We start from the raw sequence: 18,097 nt of genomic DNA, 5'->3' as shown, positions 1-18,097 counted from the left end.
AGTTGAAGTTACATCCTATTGGCTAAGGCAATCGCCATTAAACGTCGACCTTGCTCGACGATGACGGATAGCACTTCAACGACAGTTGAAGTTACATCCTATCGGCTAAGGCCACCACCAATAAACGCTGACCCCGCTTAACGACGACGGATGGCACTTCGACGACAGCCAAAGTAACATCCCCTTGGCAAAAGCCATCGCCATTAAGCGTCAGTCAAGCTCGATTACGATGAAAAACATTCAAGCAACGGTTAAGATTTCGTCTTGTTTTATTCACTAGGATCGGGTTTCGACTTATCTACGACGGCGGTTGGCCCCAAGGGACCACCCCCGAGACCGCCTGTACCATGTCGGCGTTACCCAGAGAGGCGACGAATCTTCTACAAACAAACAGATACCGGCTCTGCGAAGGTGAAGGTCCGAAAAACAAAGAATCACACAAAAAGAATTAATAGCAAAGGTATGATTCATACATTGTGACAAAAAAAAATATACATTCTGTTCCGCAAAGGGCCCCCATTACATTCTACAAAAAAGCAAAACATATACAGATTCTAAGGAGCCTCGCCATCATGCCCATCGCCCCCCGTCTGTTCGCCATTTCGGCCGTCACCACCAAGGCGGTAAGCTTCATCGAACCAGGAGTCAGAATCGAGCCGATTAATGTCCTCTAAAGCATAGCCCTCCCGGTCAGGGGAGTCGGAACTATGTCCGCAGACTGCCCGAGCGGCACGAGCCTCACGCCACTGCTCCTGAACCTCCTCCTCAGTGGCACGACCCGCAACGAGAAGTTTCTTGTATACATTCAGTCGGGCCTCCGCATAAACCCACATCTCATGTGCATCGCGACGCGCATCCTCGTCAAACAAGAGCGGGGAAAAAGAAGGTCGAGCCACGTCTCCAGGCCTTGGTGGGACAGTACGCCTAAGAGCGTCGACCTCTGCCGCCTTGACTTCGAGTTCGGCAGTCAAGGCCTCCACCCTACGGTGCAAATCGGCAACCTCTACCGCCACCCCACGACTAAGCTCCAACTCCTTTTCCCTCGATTTGAAGAGTGATTCTAGCTCACTGTTACGAGCCACAGCCTTCACCTACTCCTCATCAGTCTTCTCCAACTCGGCCACCCTGCGCTTCAATTGCACCTCCTTCTGTTCAAGACCTTCCCGGAACACTCGAAATTTGGGGTCCTGTTGGAAAAGGTCCACCGCCTCCTGATGCTTGGAGCGGCACCTCTTATACTTCTTCACCATTTTATTGAAAATGGTCGCTTTCTTCTGCTCGCGACGCCTCCTCTCCGCCTCCAAAACAAGGGTCTAAGGAGAAAACATGAGTTAGTACACATCAAAGTCAACCTCACAACACGCGAAAGAACAGAAATTTACCTGTAAAGTCATGCCGGCGACCCTTCGAGATAGCTCTGCATCACTGACAGCTCTTAGCATTTTACACTCGGGGGCGGCACATAACAAAGCCATCTCCAACGCCGCCTGCTCGCTGTGTTGCAATAAGTTATAAGCCCCCGGAATCACGATTCGGTGATCGGACCCGTCCGCCGACATCTCCACATGCGTGAGGCCTTCCGCCAGTCCGTCCATATCTTCTTGGGCGATCTCAGGGTCCGATCCCTCAGCATCCCCGCCAACGGCGGATGTCGAGCCAACCTCGGCAGCATGAATTGAGCTAACATCGGCAACCGCACTCGCCTGATGACTCGGCCTCCCCGAACGAATAGCGTCGGCCATGAAGACGGGTCTAGGCGTTTGACGAGGCACGTTACTCCTCTCATCCTCGGTCGCGACTGCCTTGCCCGTTTCAAGCCTCCGCCTTTTTCTCTCCTCAGGCTCCCCGCCCTCGGAAGGCTCATCCGCAGGCTGCGGAAATGGTGTCGAAGGCGTCGCCTCATTCGTAGTCGCCTCTATAGGTGCAACCCCTTGTAAAGGAACTACGGGAACACCCTCCCTGACAGATGCGCAAAGTATCTCCCGAGCAGCCGGGCCGATATCCGATCGAGCGAGGGTAGATACCGTCGCCTTCTTCTTGGGAACGCTTCGACCTGTCGACACAAATAGTTCAGTTGATGAAGTTTGTGGAAACAACCGATTAAAGCCAAAGAATTACGTGAAGGTCCTACGGGGCCGTAGCGTTGAAGGAATGCGGACCATGTGCGGGTTTCTTCCGCGTAAGGCAGCAAACCGGCCACCCATTGCTTGATATCGGTGATGAACCGGGGTGCGTGAGCCATTGCTGCAAAATAAAAAGAAAAAGTCATAACGATGGTGCGACTAGAACCGATGAGGTTACGTATGATGAAGAATTCGACAGATGGGAACGCTTACGTTTCGAGTTCCACCTCTCTGGGAACCCGACAGGGTCAAACACCAGGTGCTCCGTTTTAATAAAGAAGTACCTACGCCAATAACCGCGGCTGGGTCGGTCATCGGTCTTGATGAGCAGCCCCTTCGAACCACGGCTCTTCAAATGCAGCATGGTACCCCTTAGATAACTGGCGCTGAACAAGTGCAAAAGGTGGTGGACAGAGACCTCACACCTAGCCAGCTCTGCGTATGTAGACGTTATCCTGCATACTTTTAAGGTGTACGGAGTGAGTTGGGATGGACACATGTTGTAAAAGCGGCAAAGCTCCTCCGCCAAAGGAAAGATGGGAAGACCATAACCAATTAAAAAAGGATATTCATAGAACGAGGAATATCCCGGTCTGTGGATGTTCGCATAATCCGTCCCCGCCGGGACCATCTCCGCATGACAGGTATGCCGAACGACGTACGAAGGTCATCTAAGTCATCCTGCGTTAACTCAGAATTCTCCGAGGGTTGCGCGAGGGAATCCTTTTGGAAGTCTCTCCTAACAAGAAGTTACTTCGGTAACACGTTGTCCACGGTAAGGGGGGTGAGTTCCTCTTCTCCGTCTCCCTCATCACCGCCAGATGGAGGCGGTACATCGGACGGCGTATTATCAAGAGCCTTCGGATTATTATCCTTTCGGGGCTTTGCCATAATTTTTGTCCAGGAAACGGTGTATGACACAACGAAATGTGTGATTTCTGAGAAACGGTGGGGTTTCGAAGAAAGGAAGTGCCTTCTTAGAAGGTCAGAAAATGCTTGCAAATGATTGAAAGTTGGATCAAGTTAAACCCTTCCCCTATTTATAGGGTTGGGTGGCGTTGAAATTGAAGAGGCGGAATTCAAACGGGCGCGGAAAACCGAGCATCAGAATACCTTTTGTGCTTCCTCGGGAAGACGCGCAATGATGACGCCTGCGTGTGATGACGTCACTTTGAGAAAGAAACCGCGCGTCAGCATTTCAATAAACTCAAATGTTCACTCGTTCCCTCTCATTCATGCAGCCGTCTTCAAGCATGGTCAAATTCTCCCAAAATAAGGTTCGCGGTTCCGTCCATCGGGGACGCACCTCGATGCGTCGCCGACGAACGAAGGGACTAACTGTATAGGGTCAAATTCTGCCCATTACGTCTCCACGTTGGTAGGAACGACCAACGAATATACGCTAACCAAAGTGAGGGCACGACCTAAGAATGTCGGCATGAAGTGTGTCATCGGTTCCGTCGTCTCTCTCTCTAAGGAACGCGACCAATCTCTGTATTATTTTATTATTTTAAGGAGGGTCTCCTATTATATAAAGGAGGATCCCAATGTTGTAAAAGGAGGATTGATTATTGAACAAGCTCTCTCTCTCTCTCTCTCTTGAATATCCAATCTATTGGAAGCTATAACAAATATAATACACATATCTAGGTCTTATTATCTTCGATTACGATTGATCCTTGATTCATTTTGATTGTTCTCACTTATAAGGTATCTAGTATCCTTTGAGCCAAACACTTACCTCAGTATCAGAGATTCAATGTCTCCTGTTTCCCGTTCTCTCTCTAGAATGTTGACACATCCATAGTATATTGATTTTAGTATTCAGTTCTCATGGTTCCTTTTTTGCATTATTTTTGACATATCTACATTTCTATGAGATAGATACCGCTGTCATTCTCTGCTAAAATTCATGAAATGCAACGGAACTAATTACTCAAATCCTTCCAGATTTCATGTGGATATATTCTTGAGCTTCCCTCGGCATAAACCTAGCTCCTTTTTGGTCAGAAAGAGACCAACTCTATATATATTGGATAACCCACGCTCTAGTAATATATCCCTGTCTTATGGCTATGTTGCTCGAACTCTTCAAAATAGCGGACGGCTGCGTGTCGGATCCTCCAAAAGTAGTGCATTTTTGGAGGATCCGACACGGGTGCGGCAACATTTTTGGAAGGTCCGAACAACATAGTCGTATATATGGTAATTTTTCTTCTCTAATTATGTCCGTTGGAGTATAATTAGTTTATTAGAGCAACTTTCTAAACCTATATATGCATAAATGATAAAATGAGGTGAGAATATACACGAGAAGTAGTTAACTGAAATAATGTAGTTGAAAAAATTTAACTACTGTATGTACTTAATTGATGTAAAAGTTTTCGTACAAATATATGTGGTACATTTATTGATTCGATATAGATATCGTGCCATGAAATATTTTTAAACATAATGATTCGAGTCAATGCCAGTAGGTAGACGAAGCTAAAGGAGTATGAATGACAAGATTACCCTCAGGTTGACAATGAGAAGAACATGAAGGAGACATTAAATTAATATGAATGGCTGATAGTCAACAACCTACACCAGATAAGACCTCTCATTGACTCTATGGTTTATGCATCTTCTTAGTTGAATTTGAAGCAATTCAAATCTTTATATGTTGCTTAATGCCAAGGAATTAAAACACGCAACAATACTAATATAGTATAATCTACATAAAAATAATTCCATGCATCTCGGATCATGTCACTCAGCCAGGCAATATGCTTAATACTTAACCAATTGCTGATCAGAGAGAAACGCCGACCACCCCAGACCATTAAGATTAGGCGATGTACGTTAATAAAATTTCTTTATTTTACAAATTAAACTTCTTCTAACAATATTTAGGTTTTTTCTTAAGTCGGAGGTTCGACTCAGGTTGAGGTGTAAGTGTCTACAGACCTCCGAAAGAAAGACGTGTGTAGAACTGAAAGTGTGTTGAAGACAGTAAATGCGGATGCTTTATGCTATATTCCATTTATGAAAGGCCAAGCCGATACAATAGGCATTGGGAGGCAAAGAATTATTAAAAACAACATCAGTATAAAAATTATTAATTTACTATTAATAGTGTATATAAATGAAATGTTTTATTAATTGTCTATGTTAAGTTGTTCCTCAACATGAGGATTGCACGTGCAGCCCGTGTTCCCTTGTAGCTGCTGCGAAAGAGCAGTAGACTAGAGGCCATGGCCTGTTATTTCCTTCTTCTCTAGGGGCATTTTGGCGAATAGATATTCATAAAAACCCATCGACAGTTTGAGAATTTTCATTCTGTATCTCTTTCTCTTCTCTCTCTATCTCTTTTTATCTCTGAGTGTATAATGCAAGAACCTATGAAAATGAAGGCAGTCTTATTGTTGGTGCTACTATGTGCCACCCTCCAAATCGGTTCATCTCTAATAGATGGTAAATCTTTATCTTTTTAATTGTCATCTACTACTATATTTTATGGTGCATTTCAACTTCTGTGCAATATGAACTTCTGCTTCTCCTAGACCATATGTAGTATCCAATAATGTTCAACTGCAATATGTATATTTTACTGTTTTTGAAGTTAGCTTATATATTATGAGATCTCGGGAGATTGGAAGAACCTCTTAATTAGATGACTCAAGCATGCCATTAATAAGATTACAAATCATTTAAAATTGGTGCAGAATTGTCTAACGATGTTTTAACAAATTTATGATGAGGAAGTGTTCTTTAGCTAGATGTATAATACGAAATAGAACCCCAATACGAGAACATACAATTTTTTGTCAGTGGTTGTTAGGATCGAAAAATTCAGGTGTCATGCGGAAGCTAGCAAAACAAACCTTGAAAGACAATAAATCATACAACAAAAGAGAAATATACCAAAAGAGACACAAACATTTAACGTGGTTCGGTCAACCGACCTACGTCCACGAGCGGAGATGAGCAATCCACTATATAAAAAGAGAGTAGAAAATATCGAGAGAATAACCTCACGAAGAGGCAAACACAAGTGATACACTAACACTTATCCCGTAAAATTCTCCCCTAAACACGACTCTCAAACCCCCTATGGCTACATTGTGGATGCTACTGAATGAGAAGGACGGATCTTCAATTTGTATAACTCCAAAACTTTTCCTAGAAGAAAAGGGACTAGCCAAATATGAAAAATTATATTTTCCTTCTAGGAAAAGAAAAACCCAATTATGGTAAATATGTTGTGATTTCCTTCATGAGATAGAAAAACCAATTATGGTAAGAAAATCTGGACAAACACCTAACAATTCTCCCCTTGGCCTGAATTTTCTGACAAAATAAAGTTGATCCACCTTCTTCGCATAGTCTTCAACAGGGTCGCATCTACAAAGCTTCACCACAAAGTTTGTCTCAACACGCGTAGCACATCGGTCAAATTTCTCAGATAAAAATTACGATTATCGTCAAATATGTTGCAGCTAGATCAAGAACCTTAGTTAAGGGTATTAATTAAATCGTGTACAAAATTTATTTTCCGAGAAAAAGTACTCAACTGACTTTATGACGACGTTTGTTATTCTTTTTCATTTGGAAGCTGATCATCAACTGAAGGACAATAAATTATTTTTCCTACTCCAAAGGACAATACATTAGCTTTCTTGTTTTTGGTACCATAAAGTATGCATGATCTATCTTTGTGAGCGATTTCTCCGCACCGAGTTCGCATGTGTCACTAATATTGCTTTGCTGCCGGCAATTTATATGCATCGACTGTAATAAAAAAATTGGCATGATAGTGTTAGAAGTTACTCCCTCAGTCTCATATTATTTGTCATGATTCTCTTGTACACGTTCCTTAACAAAACAATTGTTTAGGATAAAATTTTGACTACTTTATCCTTATTCATGAAATACCTCAGTCTCATATTATTTAGTCTTTCTTCATGGGTATTTGAACAAAGTTATCCATAATTTAGGTGTTTTGTAGTCTTCAAGGATTATTACTAAGGGTAAAAAAGGAAAAAAAGAATTAATTTTTCTTGAACTTCTAAATTGACAAATAATTTGAGACAGCTATTTTTAGTAACTACGGGTGATAATACGAGTAGTAAAGTCTAATTTATTTTCTTCTTTCAATAGGATTATTGCCAAACGGCAACTTCGAGCAAGGTCCAAAACCATCACAAATGAAGCACACAAGAGTGATGGATCCTCACGCAATACCCCATTGGGAATTATCAGGTTATGTGGAATACATAAAATCAGGCCAAATGCAAGGTGACATGTTACTTCCAGTGCCACAAGGTGATTTTGCTGTTAGGCTAGGTGAAGATGCTTCCCTTAAAACCAAAGTTGTGAATGTCACAAAGGGAACATTCTATGCTCTTTCTTTTGTCTTTGCTAGGACTTGTGCTCAAGAAGAGAGACTCAATGTGTCTGTAACACCTAGTAAAGAACCCAAAGACTGGGGAATGTTGCCATTGCAGACAATGTATAGTAGTGATGGTTGGGATACTTATTCTTGGGGTTTCTTGGCTGAGGCCAATGTGATTGAACTTGTGCTCCATAATCCTGCACGTGAGAAGGACCCTGCTTGTGGCCCCCTTATTGATTTCGTCGCGCTCAAAGCTTTGAAAACCCCTCACAGACCAAAAGGTACCATCCATATTATCTGTCTTTTAAGGTTTTTATACCTTCCTTATAAGAAAGGTTTTTAATTGTCTTAAGCAATATTTGTCCAAATATAAACTTGTTTACACTAATATGTTTTACACGATCAAAATCGTTGAGAAGATATTTCAATTGGACCAAGAATCACCTTATTTATGATAGAGATTGTTGACACATTTCAACGTATTGACTTGCTTACTCTAGTCGGGTCCAAGATTTAGCACCCGTTTGGTCATGAATTTTAGGTACTTCTTTTCAAAAAAAAAAAAAAAATATGAAAACATGCACTGTCCATGGAACATGATCAGTTTTGGAAAAAAATTTTAAAAAAATTCTAAGTTACGAAAAACTAGTTTAGGGCAGTTTTTGGGTGAAAATTTTCTTCCACTCACAAAACTTCAAGTTTTTTTTTAAATAATATGCATATCCAAACACAACTTCAACTTTAAAAAATTATTTTTCAACACAACTTTAGTTTTTTCTTTTTTCAAGTTTCTACAAAATGTATATCCAAACGCTAGCTTAGTAAGCGAATATAGAATGCACGCACCTTGTCGTATATGTAATACTCCATATTTTTTATCTTTTAGACACATATATAGTTGAGTTAAACTAGTTAAATTATTTAGATCCGTTTGCGGAGACTATGAAGTGTAAAAAAAAAAACTAAAACCATACACATACATGACTTATATGCAAACAGTATAAAAGAAATATTTACACTTTTCATAGTAAAAAAGAATTCACACTTAATCTAGGTTATCATATCGGTTTTTATTAAATAAAGTTACTCATAATAACCTTTTAATGAAATAACCGGATTGTATAAATATTGTTAGTGCATGGAAATTAAGCTCTAATTACATAAATGTATACAGGCAACATGTTGAAGAACGGAAACTTTGAGGAGGGTCCATATATTTTCCCAAACACGAACTGGGGCATTCTAATTCCTCCCAACATAGAAGATGATCATTGTCCATTACCTGGATGGATAATTGAATCTCTCAAGGCCGTAAAATACGTTGATGCTGAACACTTCACCGTGCCAGAGGGCAAGCGCGCCGTCGAGTTAGTCGCCGGAAGAGAAAGTGCATTAGCACAACAAGTCATAACCAAAGCAGGCAAGATTTATGATCTGATTTTCACTGTTGGAGATGCTAACAATTCTTGTGAAGGGTCTATGCTAATTGAGGCATTTGCTGGAAAAGTTGCATTACAAGTTCCCTATATGTCCAAAGGTAAAGGTGGTTTCAAACGTGCAAAACTTAGGTTTACTGCAATTTCTAGACGCACAAGGGTTAGGTTCTTGAGCACAAATTATCATATGAAGAGTGATAATTCTGGCTCCTTGTGTGGTCCTGTGATTGATGATGTTAGGTTAGTCAGCGTTCGCAATCCACGCATTCCGTAGATCGATTAATTAATTAATGAGTTTATGTTCTATGCACTGACACTAGTGTATAACTCTTAATTAATACGGAAACAACTTACTATGTTATGTCTCTTTTTTATCTGGTTGTTTGGTTACATTGTTTTACAGAAATGAGCTACTCCTATATTATATATTCAGTGTAAGCTTTACTATAGCACAACTGTTGCTTTTATATGTTACACAAGTAAGAGGTTTAAATTATCTAGTGTTAAAGTGTTCGTTTTACATGTACCTATCGAAATTTCAAGAATTAAATGAAATTATGTTTGTTTATCTCACTTTCTGTTCCCCCTTTAATTTGGTACATTATATCTCTTTATCTCTATTTTTTATATATATGTGGGACTCACATAACTAACATTTATTCTGATACCATTGTAAGAACTTGAGCATATATCTTACAAGGCTACACTGTGTTCATCAATACATTAGAGGGCTCAATACTGATGCTCTATGTAAGAGTTTGAGCATCAAACCAGAAACTAAAGGGGTTGTTTGGTACATGGGATAAGCATAATGATGATAAAATTTAGGATTAACTTTATGTTACGCCCCGACCTCGGGGAGCGCAACCGGCGCTCAACCGAGATAAGCCGGTCGAGCAAGCCTACTAGATTTCCTTCTACCCAACTCACCCATAAATACAGAATGGATACATTTCATTAATTGGACAATGAGATAGTCATGTGTACCACTCTAGTTCAGTACCATCAGTTGCATCATTTACAAGTCTCCAACATAATACATTTCACAACCATAGTTTAACAGTGGAAGTATATGGTACAATTACGACATTTTTAGTTTAACCTTCCCAACCCCACTACACAACCCACACTATATCTTCGTAGCCTCTAATAGATACAAAGAGTACAATGATACTGCCGGCAACAAGGCTCCGGCTATACCTCAAAACATAGTAATACACACGGAACAAAAGATGCACAACCCCGGAATGAGATGGGGCTCACCAAGTCAGCTAGGAAGAATAAGTACCGCTATCACTGGTCAATATCCTCCGTTGTGGAACCACCTGCATCCATTAAAGATGCAGGGCCCCCGGCAAGAGGGACGTTAGACATGTCGAATAGTATTAGTATGAAAACCAAACACCTAATCAAGAACTTGGAAATACAACATGAATATGATGAATCAGGGTGACAATAGAATAGCATAGATAGCCATCAAAGCCAAAGCAAATTTATCAAGAGCTTTCAATAACATTCATAAATTTTAAATCGAGATCCTCTGTAACCACATTTACACAAAGCGGCCCCACCGCCTTACCCCAATGTATGCGGATGGAGGTGCAATCACAATATCACTAACTCTACACAAAGAGGCCTTACCGCCTCACCCCAATGTATGCGGGTGGAGGTACAATCACAATACCATAAACTATATACAAAGCGGCCATGCCGCCTCACCCCAATGTATGTGGGTGGAGGTACAATCACAATACCATAAACTATATACAAAGCGGCCATGCCGCCTCACCCCAATGTATGCGGGTGAAGGTGCAATCACAATACCACACTCTACACAAAGCGGCCCTGCCGCCTCACCCCAAAGTATGCGGGTGGAGGTGTAATCACAATCACAAATATCTACACAATTTGGTATCATAGCTTTCATTTGAAACTCGACTCGAAATTTTAACATTTAGATATGCAATCCATACTTTGAACACATTCTCAAATAGTAATACAACATAATGATGACATTTGGAACAAGTATTGAACATATATCATTTGTCACAAAGCTTATTAAGAATAACCGATTTATGATGAACGACTCGGAACTTATAAGAGTAATGTGGGGTTCAATTCTAAGAGAAGAGTTTAGTCAACATACCTCATTTGAGCTTCCTTAAACTCTAAAATGTTCCATAAATCTTAGCAACTTCGATCTATTTTAGAAATATAACAAGCTGAACCAAAAATTAGGAAGATGATTATGGTTCTAGCTCATTTGAGCATTTTATCAAACACTAGGTGTGCATTAAGGTTTCAAGGTCCTCCTATGATGGATTCCATTATCCCACAACCCATTATCTACCATATTTAGGTCAACAACCTTCCTACCACCCCTTGATAGCACATGATTGCAAGATGAACAACTCCCACACCCAAGAATTTCCTTACTAATTACCCATTTTTAGTTAAATTTCAAAATTGAGGGTTAGGGTGTAGAATCTTACCTCTAGGATGAAGACCTAATGAGTTTTCCTTGTTAATCTTCCAAGGTTTGAGCAAGAATTGAAGAACAAATTGTTGAGGAATCCTCTCCCACTCTAGAGCACCCTCTAACTGATTTTTACTTAAGAAATGGTCCATAGCGTCTATCTAACGGATAGGGCCGGGTTATAATAATCAGAAAAATGAAGCCCCGAAACACAATATGCGGTCACATATGCGACCACATAATGCTTCTGCGGGCCGCGAAATGGCCCTCGGGAATTGGGCACCTCTGCCTGGGTATTCAGCCGTTCTGCGGTTGCAAAACGGGACTCAGAATCTCCTCCCGAAATTCCTCACGTCGATTCTGCGATGCAATCTGCGGTTCGCAAAGTAATTCTGCGGCCGTATGATGGACCACATAATGGTCCATAAGTTTTTCTCAAGTTTCTGCTTCACTTTGCGGCCATTCTGCGGCTCATGGAGTAATTCTGCGGCCGCATAATGGACCGCAGAAATGCCCTATTCTGCCAAAAGTTTTCTTCAACTCCCAACACACTGTTCAACCCAAAAAGTCCGTACCACGAAGACTTCCTCGGCACCACGAAATCCCGGTGTTTTGGTAAAATTTTACGGGGTCTTACATCCCCCCCCCTAAGGTCATTCGTCCTCGAATGAGGGTATTCGAGGGTCACAGTTTACCACTAGCACCCAATGTGACTCAGCTGCTACACCACACACCAGTAGTTCCAAATTTTTTCTAACTCCCTAAATTTCCTAAAATTTCGCCATTGTCTCCCCTTGAATTGGGCCTATCCACCTGCTAGACAATCCCAAAAACCAATCCTAACAGCATATACATAAACCAACGACGCAACATAATATGAAACAACACCAACCGTGGCCTCATAAGCAATATATTACTAGAAATGGAACATCTTGAGCTTAAACTGTACAAGTGATACATAGTTCATAGGAAAAAATTTCATAAAAATGATTACATAGCTATTCAAACAACTGAGGGTACTTCTTCTTCATTTCTTCCTCGGCCTCCTAGGTGGTCTCTTCAACTTGTTGGTTTCGCCATAGTACTTTCACGGAGGCAATTTCCTTATTTCTTAGTTTTCGGACTTGCCTATCAAGAATGGAAACTGTAATTTCTTCATAAGTTAGTTCTTCATTAACCTCAATAGTCTCAACCGGAACAATGAATGACGGATCCCCAACTACCTTCTTCAACATAGACACATGGAATACCGGGTGCACTAATGACATCTCAGGGGGTAATTCAAGCTTGTACGCCACCCGACCAATCCTCTGAATGATTGTGTATGGCCCGACATACCTTGGACTCAATTTCCCTTTTCTTACCAAACCGCATTATACTTTTCATGGGGGGAACCTTCAAGAATACCAAATCATCTTCTTTGAACTCCAAATCTCTACAACGAACGCCCGAATAGGACTTCTGACGGCTCTGAGCAGTTTTCAACCGCTCCTTAATAATCTTAACCTTCTCCATAGCCTGATGCACGAGGTATGGTCCTATCAATTCTGCTTCCCCAATCTCGAACCACCCAATGGGAGATCTACATCTGCTAACATATAAAGCCTTGAATGGTGCCGCTTGGATACTAGCATGATAATTGTTGTTGTTGGCAAATTCTATGAGTGGCAAATGATCGTCCCAGCTACTCTTGAAGTCAAGAACACAAGCGCGCAATATGTCCTCAAGCGTCTGAATAGTCCGCTCTGCCTTCCCGTCAGTCTGTGGGTGAAAGGTTGTACTAAGATTCACCTGAGTACCCAAACCTTGCTGAAATTTCTTCCAAAAGTTAGCTGTGAATTGTGCCCCTCGATCTGAGATAATAGAAATTGGAGTGCCATGCAACATGACTATTTCCTTGATATACAACTGAGCATATTGTTCTGCTATGTCGGTAGCCTTAACAGGAAAGAAGTGTGTTGATTTCGTGAGTTGGTCCACAATTACCCAAATGGATTTAAACTTGCGCGGAGTGCGCGGTAGTCCTACCATAGAGTCCATATTAATCATTTCCCACTTCCACATTGGAACTTCTATGTTCTGTGCCAACCCATCGGGCCGTTGGTGTTCGGCCTTCACTTGCTAACAACTTGGACATCTTGCCACAAAGTCTGCCACGTTCCTCTTCATATCATTCCACTAGTAGACTTCCTTGAGATCATGATACATCTTTGTAGAGCCCGGGTGCGCGGAATACCTAGAAGTGTGAGCCTCGGTCATGATTCTTTCCCGGAGACCATCTACATTTGGAACACATAGTCGCCCTTGGTACCTTGATGTACCATCATCCATGCCAATAGAAAAATCCACAGTCTTATGTTTATGAATCCCCTCCTTCAATTGTACCAACAATAGGTCGTTGTATTGCTTCTCCTTGACTTTAACAATGAGCGATGATTCAGCCCTATTTTGCACAATCACCCCTCCTTCACTAGAGTCCGCAAGACGAACTCCCAAACTAGCCAACCAATGAACTTCCTTGGCCAATGGCCTTTGATATGCTTCCAAGTGAGCCAAACTACCCATAGACTTCCGGCAAAGAGCATCCACCACAACATTAGCCTTCCCCCGATGATATAGGATATCGATCTCGTAATCTTTGAGTAACTCAAGCAATCTTCTCTGCCTCAGATTCAATTCCTTCTGTTTGAAAATGTATTGAAGGCTCTTATGGTCCGTGAATATATCTACATTGACCCCATACAGATAATGACGTTAAATCTTCAACACAAATACCACTACTGCAAGTTCTAAGTCATGTGTTGGGTAGTTCTTTTCATGATTCTTGAGTTGCTTAGAAGCATAAGATATCACCTTGCCATGTTGCATCAATACACACCCAAGCCCGATTCTTGAAGCATCACAATACACCACAAACCCATTTGTACCCTCTGGTAGGGTCAACACCGGTGCTGTAGTCAATCTTGATTTCAACTCCTGGAAACTCTTTTCACAAGCATCAGACCATTGAAACTTACTCGCCTTCTGCGTCAATTTAGTCAACAGAGAGGCAAGGGTAGATAACCCCTCCACAAACTTCCTGTAATACCCCACTAATCCCAAGAAACTACGAATCTCTGTTGGAGTTGTAGGTCTAGGCCAATTCTTCACATCTGCAATCTTCTGAGGATCAACCTTAATTCCTTCCCTGGAGACGACATGACCCAAGAATGTGACAGATTCCAGCTAAAATTCACATTTTGAAAACTTTGCATACAACTGGTGCTGATATAGAGTCCGCAAAACTGCCCTGAGATGATCGGCATGGTCCTCTCGACTGCGTGAATATACCAGAATATCGTCAATGAACACTATCACAAAGGAGTCAAGAAAAGGGCTTGAAGACTCGATTCATAAGATCCATGAAAGCTGCCAGGAAATTTGTTAGCCCAAAGGACATTACCAGAAACTCAAAGTGCCCATACCGAGTCCTGAAAGCTATTTTCAGAATATGTTGCTCCCTGATCTTCAATTGGTGATACCTGGATCTTAAATCAATTTTGGAGAAGTACTTAGAACCCTGCAATTGATCAAACAAGTCATATATACTTGGTAGTGGGTACTTATTTTTGATTGTTACCTTGTTGAGCTGCCGATAGTCAATACACATCCTCAGTGACCCATATTTCTTTCTTACAAAGAGAAATGGTGCACCCTAAGGCGACACACTTGGCCGGATGAAACCCTTCTCGAGCAAGTCCTTCAATTGTTCCTTTAGTTCCTTCAATTCTATCGGTGCCATTCTGTAAGGTGGAATAGATATGGGTTGCGTACCCAACATCACATCAATCCCAAATCAATCTCCCTGTCTGGTGGGATCCCAGGGAGCTCATCCGGAAAGACCTCTGGAAACTCATTCACAACCGGCACAAACTCGAGTGTAGGTGCCTCGGCATCGGTGTCTGTAACACGGACCAAATAGTAGATACACCCCTTGTTAATCATCTTCGTGGCCTTAAGGTAGAAAATAAACCTACCCTTCGGCACCATGTTATCCCCCTTACATTCAATCACTGACTCATTTGGAAATTCAAACCTAACGGTTCTGGTTCGACAATCAAGCTTGGTAAAACATGAATAAAGCCAGTCCATCCCCATTATTACATCAAAATCAACCATCCCCAATCAATGAGAACGGCCATGGTGCCCCGACCTCGGGGAACGCGACCAGCGCTCAACCGAGATAACCCGACCGAGCAAGCCTGCTAGATTTCTTTCTACCCAACTCACCCATAAATACAGAATGGATACATTTTAGACAATGAGAGTCATGTGTACCACTCCAGTTCAGTACCATTAGTTGCATCATTTACAAGTCTCCAACATAATACATTTCACAACCATAGGTTAATAGTGGAAGCATATGGTACAATTACAACATTTTTAGTTTAACCTTCCCAACACCACTACACAACCCACACTATGTCTATGGAGCCTCTAATAGATACAAAGAGTACAACGATGGTGCCGGCAACAAGGCTCCGGTTATACCTCACAACATAGTAATACACACGGAACAAAAGATGCACTACCCCGGAATGAAATAGGGCTCACCAAGTCAGCTGGGAAGAATAAGTACCGCTATCACTAGTCAATGTCCTCCGCTGTGGAACCACCTGCATCCATTAAAGATGCAGCACTCCCGGCAAAAGGGACGTTAGTACATGTCGAATACTAGTATGAAAGCCAAACACCTAATCAAGAACTTGGAAATACAACATGAATATGATGAATCAGGGTGACAATAGAAAAACATAGATAGCCATTAAAGCCAAAGCAAATTTATCAAGAGCTTTCCATAACATTCATAAATTTTAAGTCGAGATCCTCTATAACCACCTTTACACAAAGCGGCCTTGACACCTCACCCCAATGTATGCGGGTGGAGGTGCAATCACAATACCACAAACTCTACACAAAGCGGCCATGCCGCCTCACCCCAATGTATGCGGATGCAGATGCAATCATAATACCACAAACTCTACACAAAGTGGCCCTGCCGCCTCACCCCAATGTATGCGGGTGGAGGTGCAACCACAATACCACAAACTCTACACAAAGCGGCCCTGCCGCCTCACCCCAATGTATGCGGGTGGAGGTGCAATCACAATCACAAATCTCTACACAATTTGGTATCATAGCTTTCATTTGAAACACGACTTGAAGTTATAACATTTAGATATACAATCCATACTTTGAACACATTCTCAAATAGTAATACAACATAACGATGACATTTGGAACAAGTATTGAACATATATCTTTTGTCACAAAGCTTATTCAGAATAATCGATTTATGATGAACAACTCGGAACTTATAAGGGTAATGTGGGGTTCAATTCTGCGAGAAGAGTTTACCAACATACCTCACTTGAGCTTCCTTAAACTCTAAAATGTTCCGTAAATCTTAGCAGCTTCGATCTATTTTAGAAATATAACAAGCTGAACCAAAAATTAGGAAGATGATTATGGTTCTAGCTCATTTGAGCATTTTATCAAACACTAGGTGTGCATTAAGGTTTCAAGGTCCTCCTATGGTTGATTCCATCATCCCACAACCCATTATCTACCATATTTAGGTCAACAACCTTCCTACCACCCTTGATAGCACGTGCATGCAAGATGAACAACTCACACACCCAAGAATTTCCTTACTAATTTACCATTTTTAGTTAAATTTTGAAATTGAGGGTTAGGATGTAGAATCTTACCTCTAGGATGAAGACCTAGTGAGTTTCCCTTGTTAATCTTCCAAGATTTGAGCAATAATTGGAGAACAAATTATTGAGGAACCCTCTCCCACTCTAGAGCATCCCCTCACTTTCAAAATATCAAATTTTTACCTAAGGAATAGGGTCGGGTTATAAAAACCAGAAAAATGAAGCCCCGAAACATAATCTGCGATCGCATATGCTTCTGCGGTCCGCGAAATGGGCTGCAAAATGGCCCTCCGGAGCTGGGCACCTCTGCCTGGGTATGCGGTCGTTCTGCGGTCGCAAAACGGGACTCAGAATCTCCTCCCGAAATTCCTCACATCGATTCTGCGATGCAATCTACGGCCCGTAAAGTAATTCTACGACCGCATGATGGACTGCATAATGGTCCACAATTTTTGCTCAAGTTTCTGCTTCACTCTGCGGCCATTCTGCGGCTCACAAAGTGATTCTGCGGCTGCATAGTGGACCGCAGAAATGCCCTATTCTTCCAAAAGTTTTCTTCAAATCCCCAACACACTGTTTAACCCAAAAAGTCTGTACCGCGAAGACTACTTCGGCACTACGAAATTTCGGGTTTTTGGTAAAATTTTACGGGGACTTACACTTTATCCCATGTTTGGTTTGGGGTATTAGTTAATTCGGGATAATAGATCGTTTGGTACGAGGAATAAGGGATAATTAATCCCGAAATTAAATTTGAGATGAGTTTATCCCATGTTTGGTTGGGATAAAATCGCGGTATAACTAATCCTGAGATTAGTTATCCCGAGATTGTATTGTTATTTTTGTCACTATGAGAGGATGGGATAACAATCCCTGGATAACCAATCCCTGGATAATTAATCCTTTGATAGTGTGTTTTCCAATGGTGGGATTAGTTATCCCATGCGGAAGGTGGGATAGCTAATCTCATGGGATATCCTCTTACC

The 18,097-nt window shown here is 41.6% G+C and overlaps 1 protein-coding gene across 1 annotated transcript; it reads left to right on the top strand.

Annotated features, from left to right (window-relative positions):
• The first annotated feature begins 5,428 nt into the window (after positions 1–5,428).
• Positions 5,429–9,509, top strand: LOC109242909. Its single transcript, XM_019409784.1, has 3 exons — positions 5,429–5,579; positions 7,266–7,781; positions 8,675–9,509. The coding sequence occupies exons 1-3, from the start codon at positions 5,495–5,497 to the stop codon at positions 9,208–9,210; spliced, it is 1,137 nt and encodes a 378-aa protein (XP_019265329.1). The 5' UTR covers positions 5,429–5,494; the 3' UTR covers positions 9,211–9,509.
• The last annotated feature ends 8,588 nt before the right edge of the window (positions 9,510–18,097 follow it).

The sequence above is a fragment of the Nicotiana attenuata genome, unplaced genomic scaffold (assembly GCF_001879085.1).
Source record: "Nicotiana attenuata strain UT unplaced genomic scaffold, NIATTr2, whole genome shotgun sequence".
Lineage (NCBI taxonomy): Eukaryota > Viridiplantae > Streptophyta > Magnoliopsida > Solanales > Solanaceae > Nicotiana > Nicotiana attenuata.
Note: the sequence above shows the minus strand (reverse complement) of the source record. Positions and strands in the feature narration are given on the sequence as shown.

What these genes read in the sequence shown, in the direction of transcription:
- LOC109242909 (XM_019409784.1), top strand. Translation starts at nt 5,495, where the DNA reads ATGCAAGAACCTATGAAAATGAAGGCAGTCTTATTGTTGGTGCTACTA. An exon ending in CGGTTCATCTCTAATAGATG is followed by an intron (nt 5,580 to 7,265) that starts GTAAATCTTTAT and finishes TTCTTTCAATAG; the next exon opens with GATTATTGCCAAACGGCAAC. An exon ending in AACCCCTCACAGACCAAAAG is followed by an intron (nt 7,782 to 8,674) that starts GTACCATCCATA and finishes AAATGTATACAG; the next exon opens with GCAACATGTTGAAGAACGGA.